An 18372-nucleotide genomic window follows, 5' to 3' on the forward strand; every position below is an offset into this window, starting at 1 on the left:
ATGGGCCGCGCCCGGCCGGGCGAGCGCGGGCCGCCCAGCTCCGGCCCCGCCGCGCCGCCCGCGCCCCCCGCGCCCCCGCCGCGCCGCGCCCGCGCCCGCGCCCTGGCGCTGCTGGGAGCGCTCCTCGCCGCCGCCGCCGCGGCCGCCGCCGCCCGGGCCTTCGCCCGCTACGCCGAGGCCCAGGCGGCCGCGCGGCAGGTCCGAGCCCGCGGGGAGGGCGCGGCGGCCGGGAGGCCCGGGTGGGCCCGGGCAGCCGTGGGGCGCGCGGAGGGACCGGGCTCCGAGGGGCGGGGGGAGGGTGGGGGCCGGGGCGGGACCGGGATGGAAGGGCGGCCCGACCCGAGGGGGACGGGGCCGGAGGGCCGGGAGGACGCCTGGAAGGGATGGGAAAACGGGGGTCCGGGAGTCGGGCAGACTGGGAAGGACTGATGGGGGAGGTAAGAGGCCTGGCCCAGTGTGAGGCGGGGGCTGGGACAGGCTGTAAGGGGACAGTGCAGATGCGTGACCAGGACAGTGGAGCGCAGACAAAGCATAGAGCGAACTGGCACCGGAGCATCTGGACGGGCGGGAGCGCTGGGGTGGTGAGGAGGGGAGACTGGACACGACGGCGGGTGGACCAAGAGGACGACACAGGACAGCTCCAGATAGAAAGGGGGCACTTAGAGAGCGGAAGGTGCATGAAGGCTCGAAGTGAAGCAGGGACCGGGAGGGATGCGCAGGGAGACTGGGGCTCAGGGGTGTGCAGAGGCGGCATTTGGACAGATGGGCTGGGAGGTGGCCTGAGAGAACTCTGGAAGGTGGTGGCAGGAGCTGCTCGATCCACCGGTTTGGGATACCAACTGGGTATCCAACTGCTCAGCCCAGCCGCCTCCTCCCAAGTAGGATTCAGCGCTGAAAGCCCTGGGGACAGAAGGTCTCTTCCTCTTTTCCTCCCTGGACACTGACCGGGACATGTACATCAGCCCCGAGGAGTTCAAGCCCATCGCTGAGAAGCTGACAGGTACCAGGAGAGGCTGGGGACTAGGGAGGAGGGAGCCAGGGCACCACCCTCTGCTTCTTGCTCTGTGTCTGCTCTGAACAGGAGGGCTGCCTGGAGTAGGGGGAGGATGGTGGGTCCTGGCAGTCCCTGGGGCCCTCCCAGCTCTGACACTTTCTAGCTGTTGTTTTGGGCAAGCTGCTTCAACACAGGCACACACACGCACGCACGCATGCACGCACGCGCGCACACACACACACACACACACACACACACACACACACACACACACCTACCTGAGCCTGTTCTCCTCACGTGTGAATAAAACTAGTTAACATTCCCTGAGCCTCCTCAGGACCAGACATCACTTTAAGCACCTTCTGTGAGTTCTCTCTTTAATCTTCGCAGTGCCTGTGGGATAGACACTGTCCTGATCCTCACGTGTATAGTTTGGGAGACTGCAGCGCAGCAAGGCTCGCCAGCTTGCCCAGGCTGGAAAGGTGCAGAGCCAGAGTTAGGGGTCTCCTGTCTTCAGGTCCTGCACCAGCTCATTTGAGGATGAAAGAAAATGTCTGCACAGGGCCCAACATGCAGTAGACAGTCAATAGAGAGGAGCTATTACTATTACTATTAAATATTAAATTTTGCTCGGGAGCTGTCAGATTCCTATCCCACTTTGTTATCCATGTTTGCCTGGTTGTAATCAGTGATGTTTTGTTGTAAAGATGAGGGGCTGAAGCATTCTAATGAATTATAAAACGCCTCTCTCACTGCTCCATCACAACCCTAACCTCTGTGTCCGTATCTTGTGATGTTTCTCAAACTGATGATCTTGGGCATCTGCTTATTACCCAAATTGTCTGGTGTAAGTAGGTCAATAGATGGGAAAGGCTAGAAAGAGACACCAGCTGCTCTCAGGCGAGTAAGCACCAGAGGACCGTGATGGGCTTTCTGTGTCTCAGGATGGGTTGGATAGGTCAGCCACGTGCTGGCCCGTGGCCTTTGGTCACTGCCACAGGAGGAGGGCCAGATGAAAAGTACTAATTTGCTGGAGTGGATGTGTCAGTGCCTCCCAGGGGCAGTCAGTTCTGTTATGAAAGCAGATGGGCAGGTACACAGGTCAGCCCCTTGTGGACTTGCTTGACTTCTTATTTTGTACACACGTCTCCGAGCAGCCACACAGCCAGCCGCTTGTCCTTTTTTATGGCCAGAGAGCAGGAGTGCCCGCATAATGAAACATTGGCCAAGCTTGCTGGGCTTGGGGGCACTTGTAATTTTTTCACACAAATCTTTTTCTCCATCGGGAAAATAGTCTCTCCCTCCGTTACCTCCTAGGCCACTGCGAGTGCAGAACTGGACCAAGTTGTTGGGAGGACAAAAAACAAAACAAAACCGAAAAACACCAACTCTAAGCAGGAAAGAGAGGCAAACAGTCCTCTCTAGTTGGTACAGTTATGTGTGTTTAATTTTCTGCTTTATACCTTAAAAGTTTTACTAATTGTCTACAGTGAGCAAATTTTACTTTTAAGTCCGAAAATAAAACTTTTTATTAAAAAACCAAAGAGCTACAGAATGATGGGCATTGCTATTCAGAATTTTCTGTGATAACAGTAAAATAATTGGATAAGCAAGCCGAACAGTAACCCTGCACATTCCTATTGTTCCTCTCCCCTGAGGTTTCCAGATTGCTGTTTTGAAATTTTGTTGCCTTGACTTACAAATGCAGAAGTAACCGTAATTCTTTAGAACAGGTGTTTGCATCAGGAGCCACTGGGGAGCACTAGCGCCCCTGAAGACTGTGACTCAGTAGGTCTGAGGGGGCTTCTGGGCATCAGTAGTTTAAAAAGGCATCCTGGTCATTCTTATGATTCCTGGTTAATAACTGCTTTGAATGCACCCATTCAGTCTGTCAGTCCATCTACAAATGCATGATCTCTCCCCTCAAGAGAGCAGTCGTGACAAGACCCACTTGTGCTTCATTCTGTTACGCATGCCGTGGGGCCCCACGGGTTTCTCATTGCGGTGGCTTCTCTTGTTGCAGAGCATAAGCTCTAGGCACACGGGCTTCAGTCGTTGCAGCACGTGGGCTCAGTGGTTGTGGCTCGAGTGCTCTAGAGTGCGGGCTCAGCAGTTTTGGCGCACGGGCTTTGTTGCTTTGTGGCATGTGGGATCTTCCCAGAACAGGGATTGAACCTGTGTTCCCTGTATTGGCAGGCGGATTCTTAACCCTGCGCCACCAGGGAAGTCCCCTAGTCACCCCTTCTGAAATAAGTGTCATTGCTCCCTTAAGCCTTTATTGTGACTCCCTCCACCCTTGAGAGACGACACACTTGGCAGTTCTCTGAGCAGCAAGAGATCTGATGAATGAAGTTCAGCCGCTGCCAGTCCAGCCCCTCCTTGTACCGATGGGGAAACGGGCCACCCAGGAAAGCAGGGAGGAGCAGGTCTCCTCACTTCCGGACCAGTGCTCTTTCTCTGACACCAGAGATCACTGATTCTGTGTCCCCTGACCTCCCCAAGCAGCCTTTGCTTCTCCTTGAGACCCCCATGATGGGACATGCACAGGATCATGGGCTCCATCTCTCACGTGGGAAAACCGGAGAGGCTGAGTTTTTTTTGCCCCAAATGGCCCAGGAAATGGAGCCAACCTCACCCCAGAGCTGGGCCGAGGGAAGAGGAACAGTGAGAATGGCCTTTCTGCAGCCAGCCTGGCCTGGTGGGAAGAGCACACGTTAGAGTCAGAATTAGCTTTGAGCCCCAGCCCTGTGGATCCCCAACCATGAAACCCCGTAATAGTAATACCGCTGACGCTTTTATTACCGGCCCACTCTGTACCAGGCCGGGTGCTAACACCACGTGGATTATGTCATTTAATCCTCATAATAAGCCACTGGGCCAGCCATCGCACAGCTGGTGATGGGTGGGACCAGGATTTGAACCCAGGTCATCTGGTTCCTGAGCCTTTGAGGAAACTTGAAATCTTAATGCCCCCAGGAGAGAATTGTGGTCTACTGTAGTTTTAGAGTAAAACAGGCCTGTGTTTGAATTCTGATTCACACACTAGCTAGCTGTGTGACCTTGAGGAAGTGATTTTACCTCTGAGCCTCCAGTTTCTCATTTGTAAAGTGGAATTGATAATACTGCCTCACAGAGCTACTGTGAAAATGTGATGTACATTGGAGGAAATGTATGTGTGTGATATACCGTGTCATATACATCATATGTACACACTGTATATCATATATATACAATTTGTTTGCATATGTAAAGAGTGTGACCTATATTGTTACTTTGGTGACTGTTACCTGTGACAACCCCCCATCCCCACCCCTCCCCAGCCTGGCACCCTTAATCACTGGCCCATGTGGACATCCTGAGAGAAGTGAGGCCCTGCCATCTCAGACAGGACCCCTCTCCAGTGACCTGTGTCTCACAGGGTCAAGCCCTTCAGCCAGCTACGAGGAGGAGGATCTGCCCCCCGACCCCAGCGAGGAGACGCTCACTATAGAAGCCCGATTCCAGCCTCTGCTCCCAGAGTCCATGACCAAGAGCAAAGATGGGTTCCTAGGGGTAAGTTGGGGCAGGAGAGGTAGGGGGTCCCCCAAAGGCAAGACCAGAGACAAGGGGACCATCTGTGCACTCACCTCCTGAGAATGGGTCTGTTCTCTGCTCCTCTCTCCTGCTTTCCTGCCTTCCTTCATCAGAGCCCTCTGTGAACCCTGTGCGCCAGGCCCTGGGGGTCCAGAAGTGGGTGCAATGTCCCCGCTGTCGAGGCACACGCTCTGGCAGGGGAGGTAGGAGGGATAAGCATGAGCCTCTGACCCAGAGGAGGGATCTGGACGGCTCCCTGGAGGGAATGACATTGGACAGTGACTGCAGGGATGAGGGCCCAGCCTGGTGTCAGCAGGGACAGGAAGGATCAGGCTGTAGGAAACAGCAACTGCACTAGAGACCGTGCTGCCACGGCCACCTTGCTTGTAATCATTGCTTTCTGCAAGTCAGTCTTTCCCTGCCAGGCTGTGAGTTTCTTCAGGGCAGGACCTGCAACTCACACTTTTGTGCATCCGCAGGCTTCCAGCACAGTGCCTAGCGCCTGACAGGTGCTCTGCTGAGCCCTGATGAACCGGACCTGAGGGGGAGCTGGGGGGTGGGGATGACCCTGACAAGTCCCACCCTAACCAGCCCCACCCTGACGTGAGGCCCCGGGGACAGGTCTCAAGCCCTCCCAGGACCTAGGCATCCCCAGGCCCTGCCTGCCTTTCCCGCTCTCTCCCCTGCCCTCTCCTCTCGGCTTTCCCCTTCTCCAGATGTGCGGGCTTTCTCCCAGCTGTGAGCCTTCTCATGTGCCGGTGCCTCAGCCAGGAACAACCTTTTCTCTTTGCCTCACCCACACCTACTCAGCCTTTACAGCTCAGCTGAACCGTCACTTCAGCATGAACAAAGGCCTGAAGGCGGGAGATGCCAGGCAGGCCACTGAAGGCAGAGAGGGGGGTGGCCGGACCCAGGGCGTGGGGGACACGTGCAGGGGCATCCCGGTCAGTGGGACTGGAAGAGAAGTTGCCAGGCGGCAGAGGGCCTCGGCTGCCTAACTTCGGCGTTCGTTCTGCCGCAGCAAAATACCATAGCTGATTTTGAAATAGGAGAATTCCTCATCTGATCCTGGCTTTGCAGGCTGGCAGCTGGGGAAAAGCAGGAGGCAAGAAGACCAGTTCCCAGGAGGAGGGGGAGACAGGCAGCGGGGAGGCCATGGTGTTGAGAGGAAGGACAGCCCAGGAGATGCTGGGAAAGGAAGGAGAGCAGGGCGTGGTACTAATGGAAAGTGGCGTGGTGGGGTAGGAGTCGGGGTGACTCAGGCTTCTGGCCGGTGGCCAGGTGCATGGGGGGCCCATTGCCCTGTGGGGGCTGGAGGAGGGGAGCGGGTCTGGTAGGGAGGATATGAGGTCGTTTGGACTGTTGAAGTTGAGGTCCCTGAGGGATGTCCAGGGGGAGAGTCCAGTAAGATTTGGGTGGCGGAGGGTTTGGCATTGATGGGCCGGAGTGCTGTCTGAGCAGGTGAGTCCCTCCTACAGAGCAGAGAGCACAGGGTGGCGCAGGTGCAGGGCGCCCACCTGCACTTACCGGGGAGGTGGTCTGGAGCAGCACCCCAGCCCTGCCTCCCGAGCTCAGCCTCCCTTTGCGGGCTGCTCGCCGGCGTGTGAGCAGGACCCAGCAGGTGGGCAGGCTCTGCCTGGCCCTGCAGCTTTGCAGACCTGCCTGTGAAACCCCTCTCCTCCCATCTCAGCTTCCCACTGAGCCCGGGTCCCATCACGAGGGAGGTAGGGGAGGGGACCTGCTACTGTCAAAGGTGGGGCAGCTCCCTGGTGGCTGGGCACCCTGAGGGGAGCCAGGCACTCAGTGTTGTGGTGGCCACTGATGGTGGCCTGGAAGGACAGCGAGGAGCTACTGAAGGTGGGGTTTTGACCAGGGGACCTGCCTGCTCCAGGCAGATGTGCAGACAGGCCTTCACAGCGTCTGACCTTCATTCTCTCCTGCCCATCAGCTCATCAGACAGCAGTGGGGTGGATTACTGATGCGGAACGGCTCAGGGAAGGCCTTTTGCCCGGGCTGCCCAGCCAGCAGAGTGCAGGCTAGACTTGAAGCAGGGTGCTCTCTGGGGGTGCCCTTCCTTGCCCTTCTCTGTGGTCTCATCTTGCTCTTGACCCTAGAGATTTCACCGAAAGGTGGCTGACGCCTCCCTCCACAGACTTAACTCCAAACCTAAACTGTCAGTGGGACATTAGCTGCAGGGAGGAGACTGGGAGCGGGGACTGGGGAGTGAAAGCAAGGCTGGTGGAACGGGGGAGGAAGCCCAGGACAGGGAGGGGCATTGGGGCTGGTCTGCTGGCTTATGCACAAGAGGGAGGCAGGACCGTGTGAGGCCTGGGACTTAGGCTTGGAGAGGGGTGAAGGGCAGTCAGAACCCCCTGCACAGAGCCCCCTGTTCCAGTCCTGGGTGGCCCCTCCAGCTGCCTCGGCTCCCCTGCCCTCCAGCCAGCTCTTCTGGCCTGGGCTGGACCTGAGGGCCTGCAGGGGCACCGCTTCTCGGGCTGGGGGCCGGGGAAGGTGAGATGAGCCTCAGCTCTGGCAGGACCGTGCCAGGCTCATGGCCATGACCAGGCAGGAGCCTCCACGGTCCGTCTGCTGCCCGGGCTTGTGGGTTGGCTCAGGGCTCGAGGAGACCTCCACGCGCACCGAGGAGGTTCTCAGTGACCCAGAGCTTCGGCTTTCCTCTGCCCCAGGTCTCCCGCCTGGCGCTGTCTGGTCTCCGCAACTGGACCACCGCAGCCCTGCCAAGCGCAGTGTTCGCCGCCCGCCACTTCCGGCCCTTCCTTCCCCCTCGGGGCCACGTGGAGCTGGGTGAGCCCTGGTGGATCATCCCCAGTGAGCTGAGCGTCTTCACCGGCTATCTGTCCAACAACCGCTTCTACCCACCGCCGCCCAAGGGCAAGGAGGTGAGGGCAGCCCACGGCAAGCCCCGGGGCCCTCTGCCCCAGCCCCGGCGTGGCCCTGCCCCACCTGCACCTGGACCCCCGGGGCCATGCCTGCCCCACCTGCTCTCCAGGCTCCCTACGGCCCCGCCCCCCACCCGGGCCCCAGGTCCAGAGCTGACCCTCACCCAGGGGACCCTCACCCAGCAAGCCAGCCCGGGTCCCACTGCCCTCCCTCCAGGTCATCGTCCACCGGCTCCTGAGCATGTTCCACCCTCGGCCCTTCGTGAAGACCCGCTTTGCCCCTCAGGGGGCTGTCGCCTGCCTGACCGCCATCAGCGACTTCTACTACACTGTGATGTTCCGGTGAGGGGTCCCGGCAGCCCCGTCCTTGCCTCCCACCTGGGCCTGGGACTCCAGGACAGCACGGAAGGGTACAGCACTGGGAGGCAAGGCCTGACTTGAAGCCCCCAGCTCCACCACTTAGCACCCTGTGGCCCTGGGCAAGCAGCTTTGGCTCTCTGAGCCTCAGTTTCCTCATTGTGCGTCAGGGCGGTGGTGACTTCCTCCAGGAGGAAGAGAAAAGGTGTTGAATGTGCTTAGCGTGGGGCTGGTGGCCGTGATTGTCATCCACACAGGAGGAGGTGCATAAGAACTGTGACACCAGGTCACACACACCCTGGAGGGGATGTAAGCGGAGACTCAGGCAAGGCTTCCAGGGAAGGCAGCACGGGAACTGGGCCCTGCAGGATGAACAGCGCTTGGAGGGCACCCCTTCTCCCTGTCCCACACACTCCTTCCTCCCCTGCCCAGCCCTCTGCCCCACACAGAGTCTGGCCAAGGGTTCCTAGGCTTTGGGGCAGAAGTGGGAAGGCGGGTGGGCAGGCTCTGCTCGGCAGGGGGTCTTCTCCCAGCCAGACCCTTTCCTCCCAGCATCCATGCGGAGTTCCAGCTCAGTGAGCCGCCCGACTTCCCCTTCTGGTTCTCACCCGGCCAGTTCACCGGCCACATCATCCTCTCCAAAGACGCCACCCACGTCCGCGACTTCCGGCTCTTCGTGCCCAACCACAGGTGAGAGCCTCGGCCCGGCCTGGCCTCAGCATCCCGCTCCCGTTTGCCCCCCACCAGCTCCAGGAGCTCAGATGCAGGGGCCCGGAGGCCCCCTCAGTCTCTCCCCAGAGCCACTTCTCTTGAGAGGGGCCTGGAGCTGACCCAGCAGGCGGCAGCCTAGGTGGACTAAGGGGGGTCATCCCATCATCGGATAAGCCTGTGCCAGGTGCTGTGTGGGCCTGGCCGGCCAGCGCTGTGCTGGGACCCAGTGCAGGGGCCGACAGCCCCTCCCTGAAGCGGGGGCCTTCCCACCTCATGCTGCTGACAGACCCGTAACCATGGCCTGCTCGTGCCACCCGGGGGGAGGCCAGCAGGTGGGCAGGGACCTGGCTGGTCGGGGTCCGGGAAGGCTCCCCAAAGGAAGGGACATCTGTGCAGCCAGCTGGGGGCTGAGGCGCGTTTAGCCAGGCAGAGGGCACAGCACACACAAAGGCCTGAGGGACAGGCCCTCCATGCCTGCAGTCGCTACCACAGACTCCGGGGGCCGGGGGCGGCTTCTGGGAGGGCTCAGTGCCGGTCACCTGCCCGCCCTCCTCGGCTCAGCCTCTGCTCAGGGAAGCAGGGGATGCAGAGTCTTTCCAGATTCCTCCCTGACAGCACGCAGCCGCTTAGTGGGCCTGAGTGACTCTGTGCAGGGACAGCACTGGGCTGGGAGCCAAGGGGCCCAGAGCTGAGTCTCAGCCGTGGCGCCAGTGGGCTGCGTGGCTGGGGACAAGGGCCTGGCCCCTCCAGGACTCAGTTTCCTCATCTGCTGGATGGGAGGCTGGCTCCTGGGCAGGAATGAGGGGTCTTTGGGACAGCTCAGGAAGAGAAAGTCGCCCCCAGGACCAGGAGCCATTTCCTCTCAGTCCCCCCAGGGAGGGAGCATCCCGGGCCACGGGGAAAATGAGGAGGAAGGATGAGCTCTCCTCCCTCTCTCAGCAAGCAAGCCCACCCCAGTGCTGCAGGGGCTCAGCCCAGGGCACATCTGTCCCCAGCCCAGGGCTGGAGGGGGGTCCTGGACTGGATAAAACAGAAAAAGGGGGGCACCTGCTCCTGGGCCTGGGTCTCAGGCCTAGACCACGGGACAGCGGACCAGCTCTGAAGGCACCCGGCTTGCCCTGAGTGTTTCACCCGCTCAAGGCCATTGATCGTCTGTCCTGCGGCGCCCTCATGTGGCGAATGTGCCAGTTGCACATGATCAAGCCAGACTTCCCTCCGCTGGAGAGGGAGTGGAGGTGGCCGTGCAGGAAGGACAGTGCCGGCTTTTCACTCCTGCCCGACTCCGGGTCCTGGGGGAGGCACTGATGATTGCTGCTTCAGAGAGTCATGGGTCGTGGGCAGTGCACGGGTGTAGGAGCCCTTCATGAACCGTAAAGGGCTGGGCCAGTGGAGGGTGGTGTGGTCATAGTGCCTTAGGAGGAGGCAGCCTGGGGAGAAGCAAGGGCCCGGGCTCTGCTGTCAGAATCCCCGTGCCTCTGAGACCTTGGGTTCACCCTGCCGAGTCTCAGCGTCCTCATCTGTAAAATGGGGTCAGCTGCATGCTTTCAGTGAGATAAAGTCTGATGTCTCGCTCATGGGCCTTGATGATGGTGCTGGTCTGCCCTGGCCGCCCTCTCACCTGTGCCCAGGTCTCTGAATGTGGACATGGAGTGGCTGTACGGGGCCAGCGAGAGCAGCAACATGGAGGTGGACATCGGCTACATACCCCAGGTGAGCGCACAGGTGGTCCCTACCCAGGTAGGAAGGCGGGGCTCAGCACAGAGCCTCTCAGCCTGGCTGCAGGGAGGCCCAGCTGGCTAGGAGCCTCGGGGCAGTGAGGGACAGAGCTCCTGTCAGGCCGAAGCCACTGTCCCCAAAGCAGGACCCTAGGAAGCTGTCTGTCCTGCAGACAGAGTCCAACGTCTGCATTGGGCCCTCAGACGGCTTTGCACAGTGGAGCCCTGGCTGGACGCTGGCTCTGTCCCAGACTCACGGCACAGCCTTGACCAGGCCCTGCCCTTCCCTGGGCCTGTCTCCCCACCTCTGCAATGAGTGGCGTATCTTTGAGGGTCTCTCGGGGCCCCTGGAGGACCCAGGCCCCTCATTGAGACATCCCTCAGTGACATCATCCCTCACTGACCTCTGGCCCAGATGGAGCTGGAGGCCATGGGCCCCTCAGTGCCCTCCATGATCCTGGACGAGGACGGCAACATGATCGACAGCCGCCTGCCCTCGGGGGAGACCCTCCAGTTTGTGTTTGAGGAGATCAAGTGGCAGCAGGAGCTAAGCTGGGAGGAGGCTGCCCGGCGCCTGGAGGTGGCCATGTACCCCTTCAAGAAGGTGAGACTGGACAGGGGTGAGGGGCAAGGCCGGGCTCCTTGGGGCTGGGGCCGGAGCTGTGGGAGCAGCAGGTGGGCACTGGGTGCAGGGTGCTGTGCAGGGCTTGCTGCTGAGGCTGCGTCCCTGCAGGGCCCAGCCTGGGCTGGGGAGCCTCTCCTTTGCCCTTTAGAACCTGAAGGAGGCATCCCTTGACTCAGCAGCACCCCTTCACACAGACACACACACACACTACAGACACACTACAGACACACTACAGACACACTACACTCAGCCCCTGAATGGGACCCTGGCCGTACACAGTAGCTTCTCTCTGTCTCAACTTGGCCCCAGGTCACCTACCTGCCGTTCACTGAGGCCTTTGACCAAGCCAAGGCCAAGAACAAGCTGGTGCACTCCATCCTGCTGTGGGGGGCCCTGGACGACCAGTCCTGCTGAGGTGAGGGAGACCCCACCAGTCTGAGGGGAGAATGGGGGGGAGACTTCACACCTTACGGGTACGTGAGGCTCTGAGACCAGTGGGACTCTCCTATCGGAGCATGAGGGACTCAGGGATGACATGGGGCAGGGGTATGGGATGAGGGCTTGGGGGGGTTCTGTGCTAATAAGCTCAGAGGAAGCTGCTGGACACAGTAGAAGGAGCCCAGCTCAGCCATTTTCATCCTGGAGACCTTGGCCAAGAGACTCCATCCCTGAGCCTCAGTTTTCTCAGCAGTAAGAGGGTAACATACTTACCTCCCAGAGTTGTGAAAACAGACATGAAAGTGCCCATGCTCTGTGTAGTGTTGCACACAAATGAGAGAAAAAAGTGCCAGAGCCTGGGCTGCATTCATTCAGAAAATTCAGCGAAGACCTGCTGGGTGCAGAGTTCTTCGGGTGCCTGACATTGAGTACCAAGGTGAGCACACGATGGCCCTGCCCTCATCCAGCCAATCGAACAACATCCTGGGCACCTCCTGTGCCGAGCCGTGGGCTGGGTGCTGGGCGTTTTGCACTGAGGAAGTCAGACGTGGTCACTGTTCTCAGGGAGCACACAGTCTGTGCAGAAGGCAGACACTGAATGAACAAGTACGAGCATGGTGAGCTTACACAAGGCAAGGTCCAGAGTGGCACGAGAGTGTGTAACGGGGGGGTGGGGGGGGGGGTCAGGGAAGGCTTCTTAGAGAAAGTGACATTTAAGCTGAGACTTTGAAGGATGAGTAGGAGTTTGCCAAGTGAGGAGGGAAATGTTTTAGGTAGAAAAACAGTCTGTGCAAAGGCCCTGGGACAGAGTTTAGTGGATTTCAGAAGCTGTCACTGTCTGGAAGCCCCTGGGCCAGGTAGGCCCCCACCTGAGTCTCAGCCCAGGACACCAGTATGTTATTGATGTTAATTACAGCTACCATTTATTCAGTACCTCCTCTGTGGCAGACACTTGGAATCTGTTATTTCATCTGGGTGCACAGACCATAAACCACAGCTCATACAGTTTATGAGGTTTACTGCTGATAGAAAACCCAGTAAGGCATGCAGGGTGCCTCACCCACCAGGTCTCGCCTCTCCCTGAATAGGTTCAGGGCGGACTCTCCGGGAGACTGTCCTGGAAAGTTCGCCCATCCTCACCCTGCTCAACGAGAGCTTCATCAGCACCTGGTCCCTGGTGAAGGAGCTGGAGGACCTGCAGGTGAGTGGCAGGTGGGTGGGACGAGCCCCATGGGAGCCCCTGGGACAGTGCTGGGGGCCGAGACATCAGGAGCGTGCCCACCTGTCCCCATAGAACAATCAGGAGAACCCATCCCACAAGAAGCTGGCCAGCCTGCACCTGGAGAAGTACAGCTTCCCCGTGGAGATGATGATCTGTCTGCCCAACGGCACCGTGGTAGGTCCCGCGCCGCCCGCCCCCAGCCCCAGGCCAGGCACCGTGGGGCAGAGGAGGCAGCAGGCAGGGGGCACGGCTTACAGACTCATCAGGCTCCAGGTCTGGCTCTGCCCCTTCCTGGCTGGTGTCCTAGCCAGTCCGAGCCTCAGTTATCCCCTGACGTCCCCTCGGCCTGCCTCATGCAGGTGGCGGGACACTCCCTCAGGAGGGGGACCTCAGCAGCCCTTTGGGGACCTGGCAGCAGTGGGCACAGCCTCGCAGCAGAGTGGACAGGAATGTGACCTGGAGGGGAAGGCTCACCTCAGACCGCTGCGGCCAGCCTTAGGATGGAAGGGGGGGGGGCAGGCCCCATGACAGGCAGAGAGGATCCAGGGACACCCAGGCCGAGCCAAGCTTCAAGATCCTACCTCCCCCTAAGGGCCCCTTACACAGCACTCACTCCCATCATTGCACTGGGTTCTCACGGAAGCTTTGGGAGATAGATGAGCATGAAGGCTGATCTTATAGACAGGAAAACCAAGGCTCAAGAGGTTCAGAGACTTGGCAAAAGCTGCATAATTAAGAAGTATAGCCGCTGGGAATTCCCTGGTGGTCCAATGGTTAAGACTCGGCGCTTTCACTGCGGGGGGCCCAGGTTCAATCTCTGATCCGGGAACTAGGATCCCACAAGCCATGCCACGCAGCCAAAGAAAGAAAAATAGAAGTATAGCCGGCTTTCAAAACAGGAACACCTGTGAGCCTCAGCATTGCCTGCTCTCCTCAGCAAAGCTGCCCCTATCCTTTAAGTCCCGAAGGATGGTTAGTGTGCGACTGAGGGTTGTAGGCGGGTGGAGAGCGGTGTAGGAGCGGGAGCGGGGCCTGGCCCAGAAGGGGGGTCCGGTGAGGGCTTGGGGCAAGGAGGACGGTGCCAGCTTCTGTCTCAAGCCCAGGGGAGGAAAGGCCTGGGGGGGGCCAGCCAGCTCACACTCGTTCACAGGCGCCCACCGTGGTGGACCCGGCCCCGGCAGGGCCCGGGGTGGCAGAGGTGGGCAGACAGGACTCTGCCTGGGCTGCGGGTGGCCTGCACCCGTTGATTGGTTTATTTGTTTACCGGGCAGCTGCCCTTCAGGTGCTCACCAGCGGGAGCGGGAGGCAGATGGGGACACAGGCCTGGGCGTGTGGGCATTTTGACAGAAGTCAGTGTGAGGGACTGTGGACTCCAGGTGTTACAGGAACAGAGGAGACAGGGTCATGGGGCGTGGAGGCAGGGGAGGGACGGTGAGACGGAAAGGCGTTAGGTTTCACCTGGGCGAGGTGTGGAGCCCTGGAGTCAGAGGGCCCTGTGAGCAGAGGAGGAGGGGGAACGGTTCCGAAGGCGCTCACAGGTGCCCCGCCCGTCTGCCATCCAGCTCAGCAAGGACGGTCAAGGCCGCAGGGGCCCTGAGCGCGGCTGGGCCGCAGCTCTCCTCACCCAGCCCTTCTCCCAGGTCCACCACATCAACGCCAACTACTTCTTGGACATCACCTCCCTGAAGCCCGAGGACATCGAGAACAACGTCTTCAGCTTCTCATCCACCTTTGAAGACCCGTCCACCGCCACCTACATGCAGTTCCTGAAGGAGGGCCTCCGGCTTGGCCTGCCCCTCCTCCAGCCCTAGGGTGCCTGCCGGGTGGTGAGAAGCCAGCTGCACGGGGAGCTGGGCAGGCCCCTCGGCCCCAGCGCCAGAGCAGCCCTCGCACATTTCCCACGTCCAGCCTTCCCACGCCACCTCAGGGGCAGCCATCTGAGCTTTGCCTCAGGGACGGGGGAACAGGGATCCTTGGCTGACCCGGTGGATGCACCTTGAGCTCCAGCTGCTACCGTCAGCTGTCACTACCGTCCTGGCTCTGGAAGCTGCTTGGGACCCAAGAACAGGGCCTGGGGTCCTCTCCCTGGACCTCACCCGCTCAGGCACATAGGCCTGGCCCATGTAGGGTGAACCGTAGGAAAGCGTGGGTGCTAGAAAGACAGGGCCACCCCTCTCTCCTTACCTTCACCCCCTCCCAACAGAAACATCAAGAAGCCCTGGCCTGGGGCTGGGGGGAGGCTGCCGGGGAGGCACTCCTGTCGGTCCGGAGCTTTCTTCCTGGCCATAGCCCTGGCTGCCCTCCTGTGCCTGGTGTCCCCAGTGAGGTCAGTCTCAGCTGCAGACAGCCTCCTGGAAGCTCTGGGCAGAGCCCTCCTTCAGAAGGGGACATCGTACGGTAGCCCTGCTGCTCCCCAGACCGCTCAATCCCCCCTGATGACAGGACCCCACAGCCTGTTTCAAGACTTACTGGAGGCCAGCTCTCTGGGGAGGCTCACGGTGAAGTAAGCTTCTGCCCTTGGCAGGGCGTCTGCTGAGGCCCAGGACCACGGCACCCCTCCCCCCTCCCCCAGCACAGGTCACGGCAGGACGGCTGGAGCCAGCGTCCCCGTAACACCTGCCCCTCAGACCTCAGCTCCGCAGAAGTGCAGCCCAGCCAACGAACACAGCCTCCCCCCCAGCTGGCGCTGTCCCCGCCATCAGGCAGCCCGGACCAGCCTGTCCACCCCTGGGTGGCCACTGACTCTCCCTGGTCACTCTTAGGGCCTTGGTCCACGTCCTGAGCCCCTGACCACAGCCGTTGTCTTTTTTATACATGCAAGAAAAGTGTTTTTACGTGACCTTTCTCACAGTTTAGATGTATTTTTGATAGCCCTGGCACTGAGGAGAAAGAAGGGGCGCTGGTGTCCCCCAGCAGCTGCCCCATGGTGGCTGGATCTGAAAGCCTAGGTGGATCCAGCTTGATGTCTTTGCAGTTGCTCCTGTGGGAAGAAACATCCCTCTCTTCCTTCTCCTCTTCCAACGTTTAAAAAATAGTCCTCAGAGGGTCAGTGTACCCCCAACTCTACCCTGGTCCTCCACTCAGGCCCATGAGGGGCCCTCGGGCTCTCATAAAGCCCCCCGACGTCCCCTGCCCACCCCTGCCCTCACTTACGCCCCCTTCTCCCCCGACTGGGGGGCTCTCTCCTGAACGTGGAAGAGCAAGGAAGGCAAACGTTTCCTCAGAGGCACTCCCAGGCTTCCCACCCGCTGCTGGAATTTCCACACGGAGTCTTCCTCGCAGACTGTCTTGTTCTCAGTGTCGTATCAAGTGTCATAATATTAGCTAGTTACCAACAGCTTTCTCTCTCTAAGGCACTTTGTTAAGATTCTGTGTATTTCCTCGTTTAATCCTCACAGCAAAGGTGAGGTGGATATGAATCATTCCCGTTTTGCAGGTGAAGGAATTGGGTCTCAGGAAAGTGAAGTGACTTGCCCGAGGTCACTCAGTGGTAGCGTTGAGATTCAGCCTGTGTCTTGATGTTGGAGTGTCTTGTCTTGCATTGCGCTCCCCCAAACCCCCACCCCTCTCCGCTGCCTGTTTTCCCTGAAGTGAAAAAGCCTCTCAAACCAAAGTGTCTCATTCCCCTCTGTTCTCCAGAGCAGATGCGCTTGCTCCAGCAAGCTCAGCCAGGTTCTTTGTGTCCCTTCTGGGAGGCAGTGCTTCCATGCCGCTTATAGGGAAGGGAGGGCACTAAGCCTGTCTCAGTGCTTCCAAGCATGGGTGGCATTAGCCTGTCCCACAAGCCACCCAGTGTCAGCAGAGGCTCAGCCCTCCCAGCCAGCAGGCTCTTCCCCTCATGCTAGTCTGGGAGGGCCGGCACCATTATGAGTGACCCTTGTCCCAGGAAAGGGGACGCTTGTGCTTTCTGCATCCTCATCTGACACCTCTGCCTGACCCCCCACTGTGCCTTGAGGCTCATGGTGGGGGAGGGCCCCAGCTGCCCTCTTGTCAGCCCTCTGCCACTTCCCTCCCCAGTCCCCAATGTGTCCTATAATAAAATTGGAGAGATTAGGGTTGTTCTAAGTGCCTTTCCTCTGAGCCAATGGTGGTTCATTTCTGTCCTCAGTCTCACTCCTCTGCTGGGATTGGCTTGGCGGGTGGGCAAGGGAGAATGGCTGGAATGGCATTGAGGACTATCTTATTTGTCACCAGAAGGCTCAAGTGACTTGCTTAAAATAAATTTGCGATAGACCTAGAGGTAGAACTTACTATGTTTAGAATCTAGTGCTCTGTGTTGAGAAATATTCTGAAGTTAAACCCATCATCTTAGAAGCAGAGCCTGAGACAGGCATTAGGTGATTTTTTTGAGGATGTGAACTTCAGGAAAAACCTGTAAAAGAAGGATAGAAGCAGAAGGGGGAATGGAATACCTTGAGCAGGGATAGAGTCTCAAAGCCAAACCTCGGCCAGATTGCAGGAGCAGGGCTCTAGAGCATAAGTCACACTGCCAAGTTGAACTGGCCTCTTGTACCCTGTATCAGTGAGTCATTGACTTAGGGGATAGAGTAACTTCCCAGGTTAGGGCTTCCATTCTGAGAATGGGGCAGCTGTGAGCAGCCAACAGGTGCTGGGGGATGGATTCATGGCTCAGGTAAGAGGGATCTTTGTGGAGAACCAAGATAGCATCTACCACACCAAGGAAAGGCAACTAGAGTGGATATGCAAGATCTGCCATTGCCCAGCATGGGAAAGCAATGATTAAAGCAGCAATCTGTCATCCTGGAAAGAGGGCTGGACCATTTGAAATATGGTGAGGATCCAGGTGGACACAGTCTCTGACTAGGGCCAAGCTACATAGTTTGCAGGATCCAGTGCAAAATGAAAATGCAGGGCCCTTGTTGAAAAAAACTTCTGTTATTAATTTCAGGAGGGCAAGAACAGGACATTAGAACAGGAACAAGTTAGTCTGAGCATGAGGCCTGTGACTGCACAGGTTCTCCCCACCATGAAACCCATCTGTCCCTGGCAGCTAGGACTTGGAAGCTTGGAGACCAAAGAATTGCAGGCTGGTAGCCAGGCACAGCCACGTGCTTAAGTCAGAGAAGGGTGTGTGACCCAGGCCCAGATGCCATGGAGACCAGGACTCTGGAAGTTTGAGCACAAGAAGGGAGTGGGTGAGTGAGCCTGGAAGGAATGTGAGTTTCTTTCGCAATGCCTCTGGTGTCTTGCCCATCAATCTACCCAACTGATCAACCAACTCACTGAATGTACTGTGTGTGTGTGTGTGTGTGTGAGAGAGAGAGAGAGAGAGAGAGAGGGAGACATAACTGCTAAAATAGAAGAACGCTGCAAAGCACTAGAGGGCAGGAGTCAGAGGAGAAAGAGGCCCATTCTTGTTGCAGAGAAGACTAGAGGGTCTTGGCTGGGAAGCATGAACCGTGAAGGCACCAGGACGAGATGAGGCAACCAAGCACTAAGCCTGGGGCCTTGAACGCCAGAGCGAGGATTCTGAAGTTTGCAGTAGGGGTAGGAACAGTCACCGGCCAATTTGGGGACCGAATAGCAACACAGACCCCTTCCAGAGGTCGGATCGGGACTAAGTGTGGAGAGCTACAATGAGGCCGAGACCAGCGGGCGATGCAACCGGGCAGGTCTGAAGGATCTCTCAGCGCAATCGACTTTTCCCCGGGGCTCCAACAGACGGGGGCGTGGTCTCGGGGTGGGCGTGCCTCCTCCCTCCGGACCTGCACGTGCCGCCACCCAGTCCCCGCGGAGCCCTCGTTCGCCCCGCCCCCAGCAGGGCCCGCCTTCCGAGGGCGCGCGCGGCCGCGGCTCGGTGCGCAGCTGCGAGGGAT

The 18372-nt window shown here is 59.0% G+C and overlaps 1 protein-coding gene across 1 annotated transcript; it reads left to right on the forward strand.

Annotated features, from left to right (window-relative positions):
- SELENON (selenoprotein N) lies at positions 1-16947 on the forward strand. The gene is made up of 12 exons (XM_057701569.1): positions 1-198; positions 883-1000; positions 4413-4546; positions 7255-7467; positions 7685-7809; positions 8377-8514; positions 10164-10245; positions 10666-10854; positions 11185-11290; positions 12402-12514; positions 12608-12709; positions 14176-16947. The coding sequence occupies exons 1-12, from the start codon at positions 1-3 to the stop codon at positions 14344-14346; spliced, it is 1689 nt and encodes a 562-aa protein (XP_057557552.1). The 3' UTR covers positions 14347-16947.
- The last annotated feature ends 1425 nt before the right edge of the window (positions 16948-18372 follow it).

This window comes from Hippopotamus amphibius, chromosome 1 (assembly GCF_030028045.1).
Source record: "Hippopotamus amphibius kiboko isolate mHipAmp2 chromosome 1, mHipAmp2.hap2, whole genome shotgun sequence".
NCBI lineage: Eukaryota > Metazoa > Chordata > Mammalia > Artiodactyla > Hippopotamidae > Hippopotamus > Hippopotamus amphibius.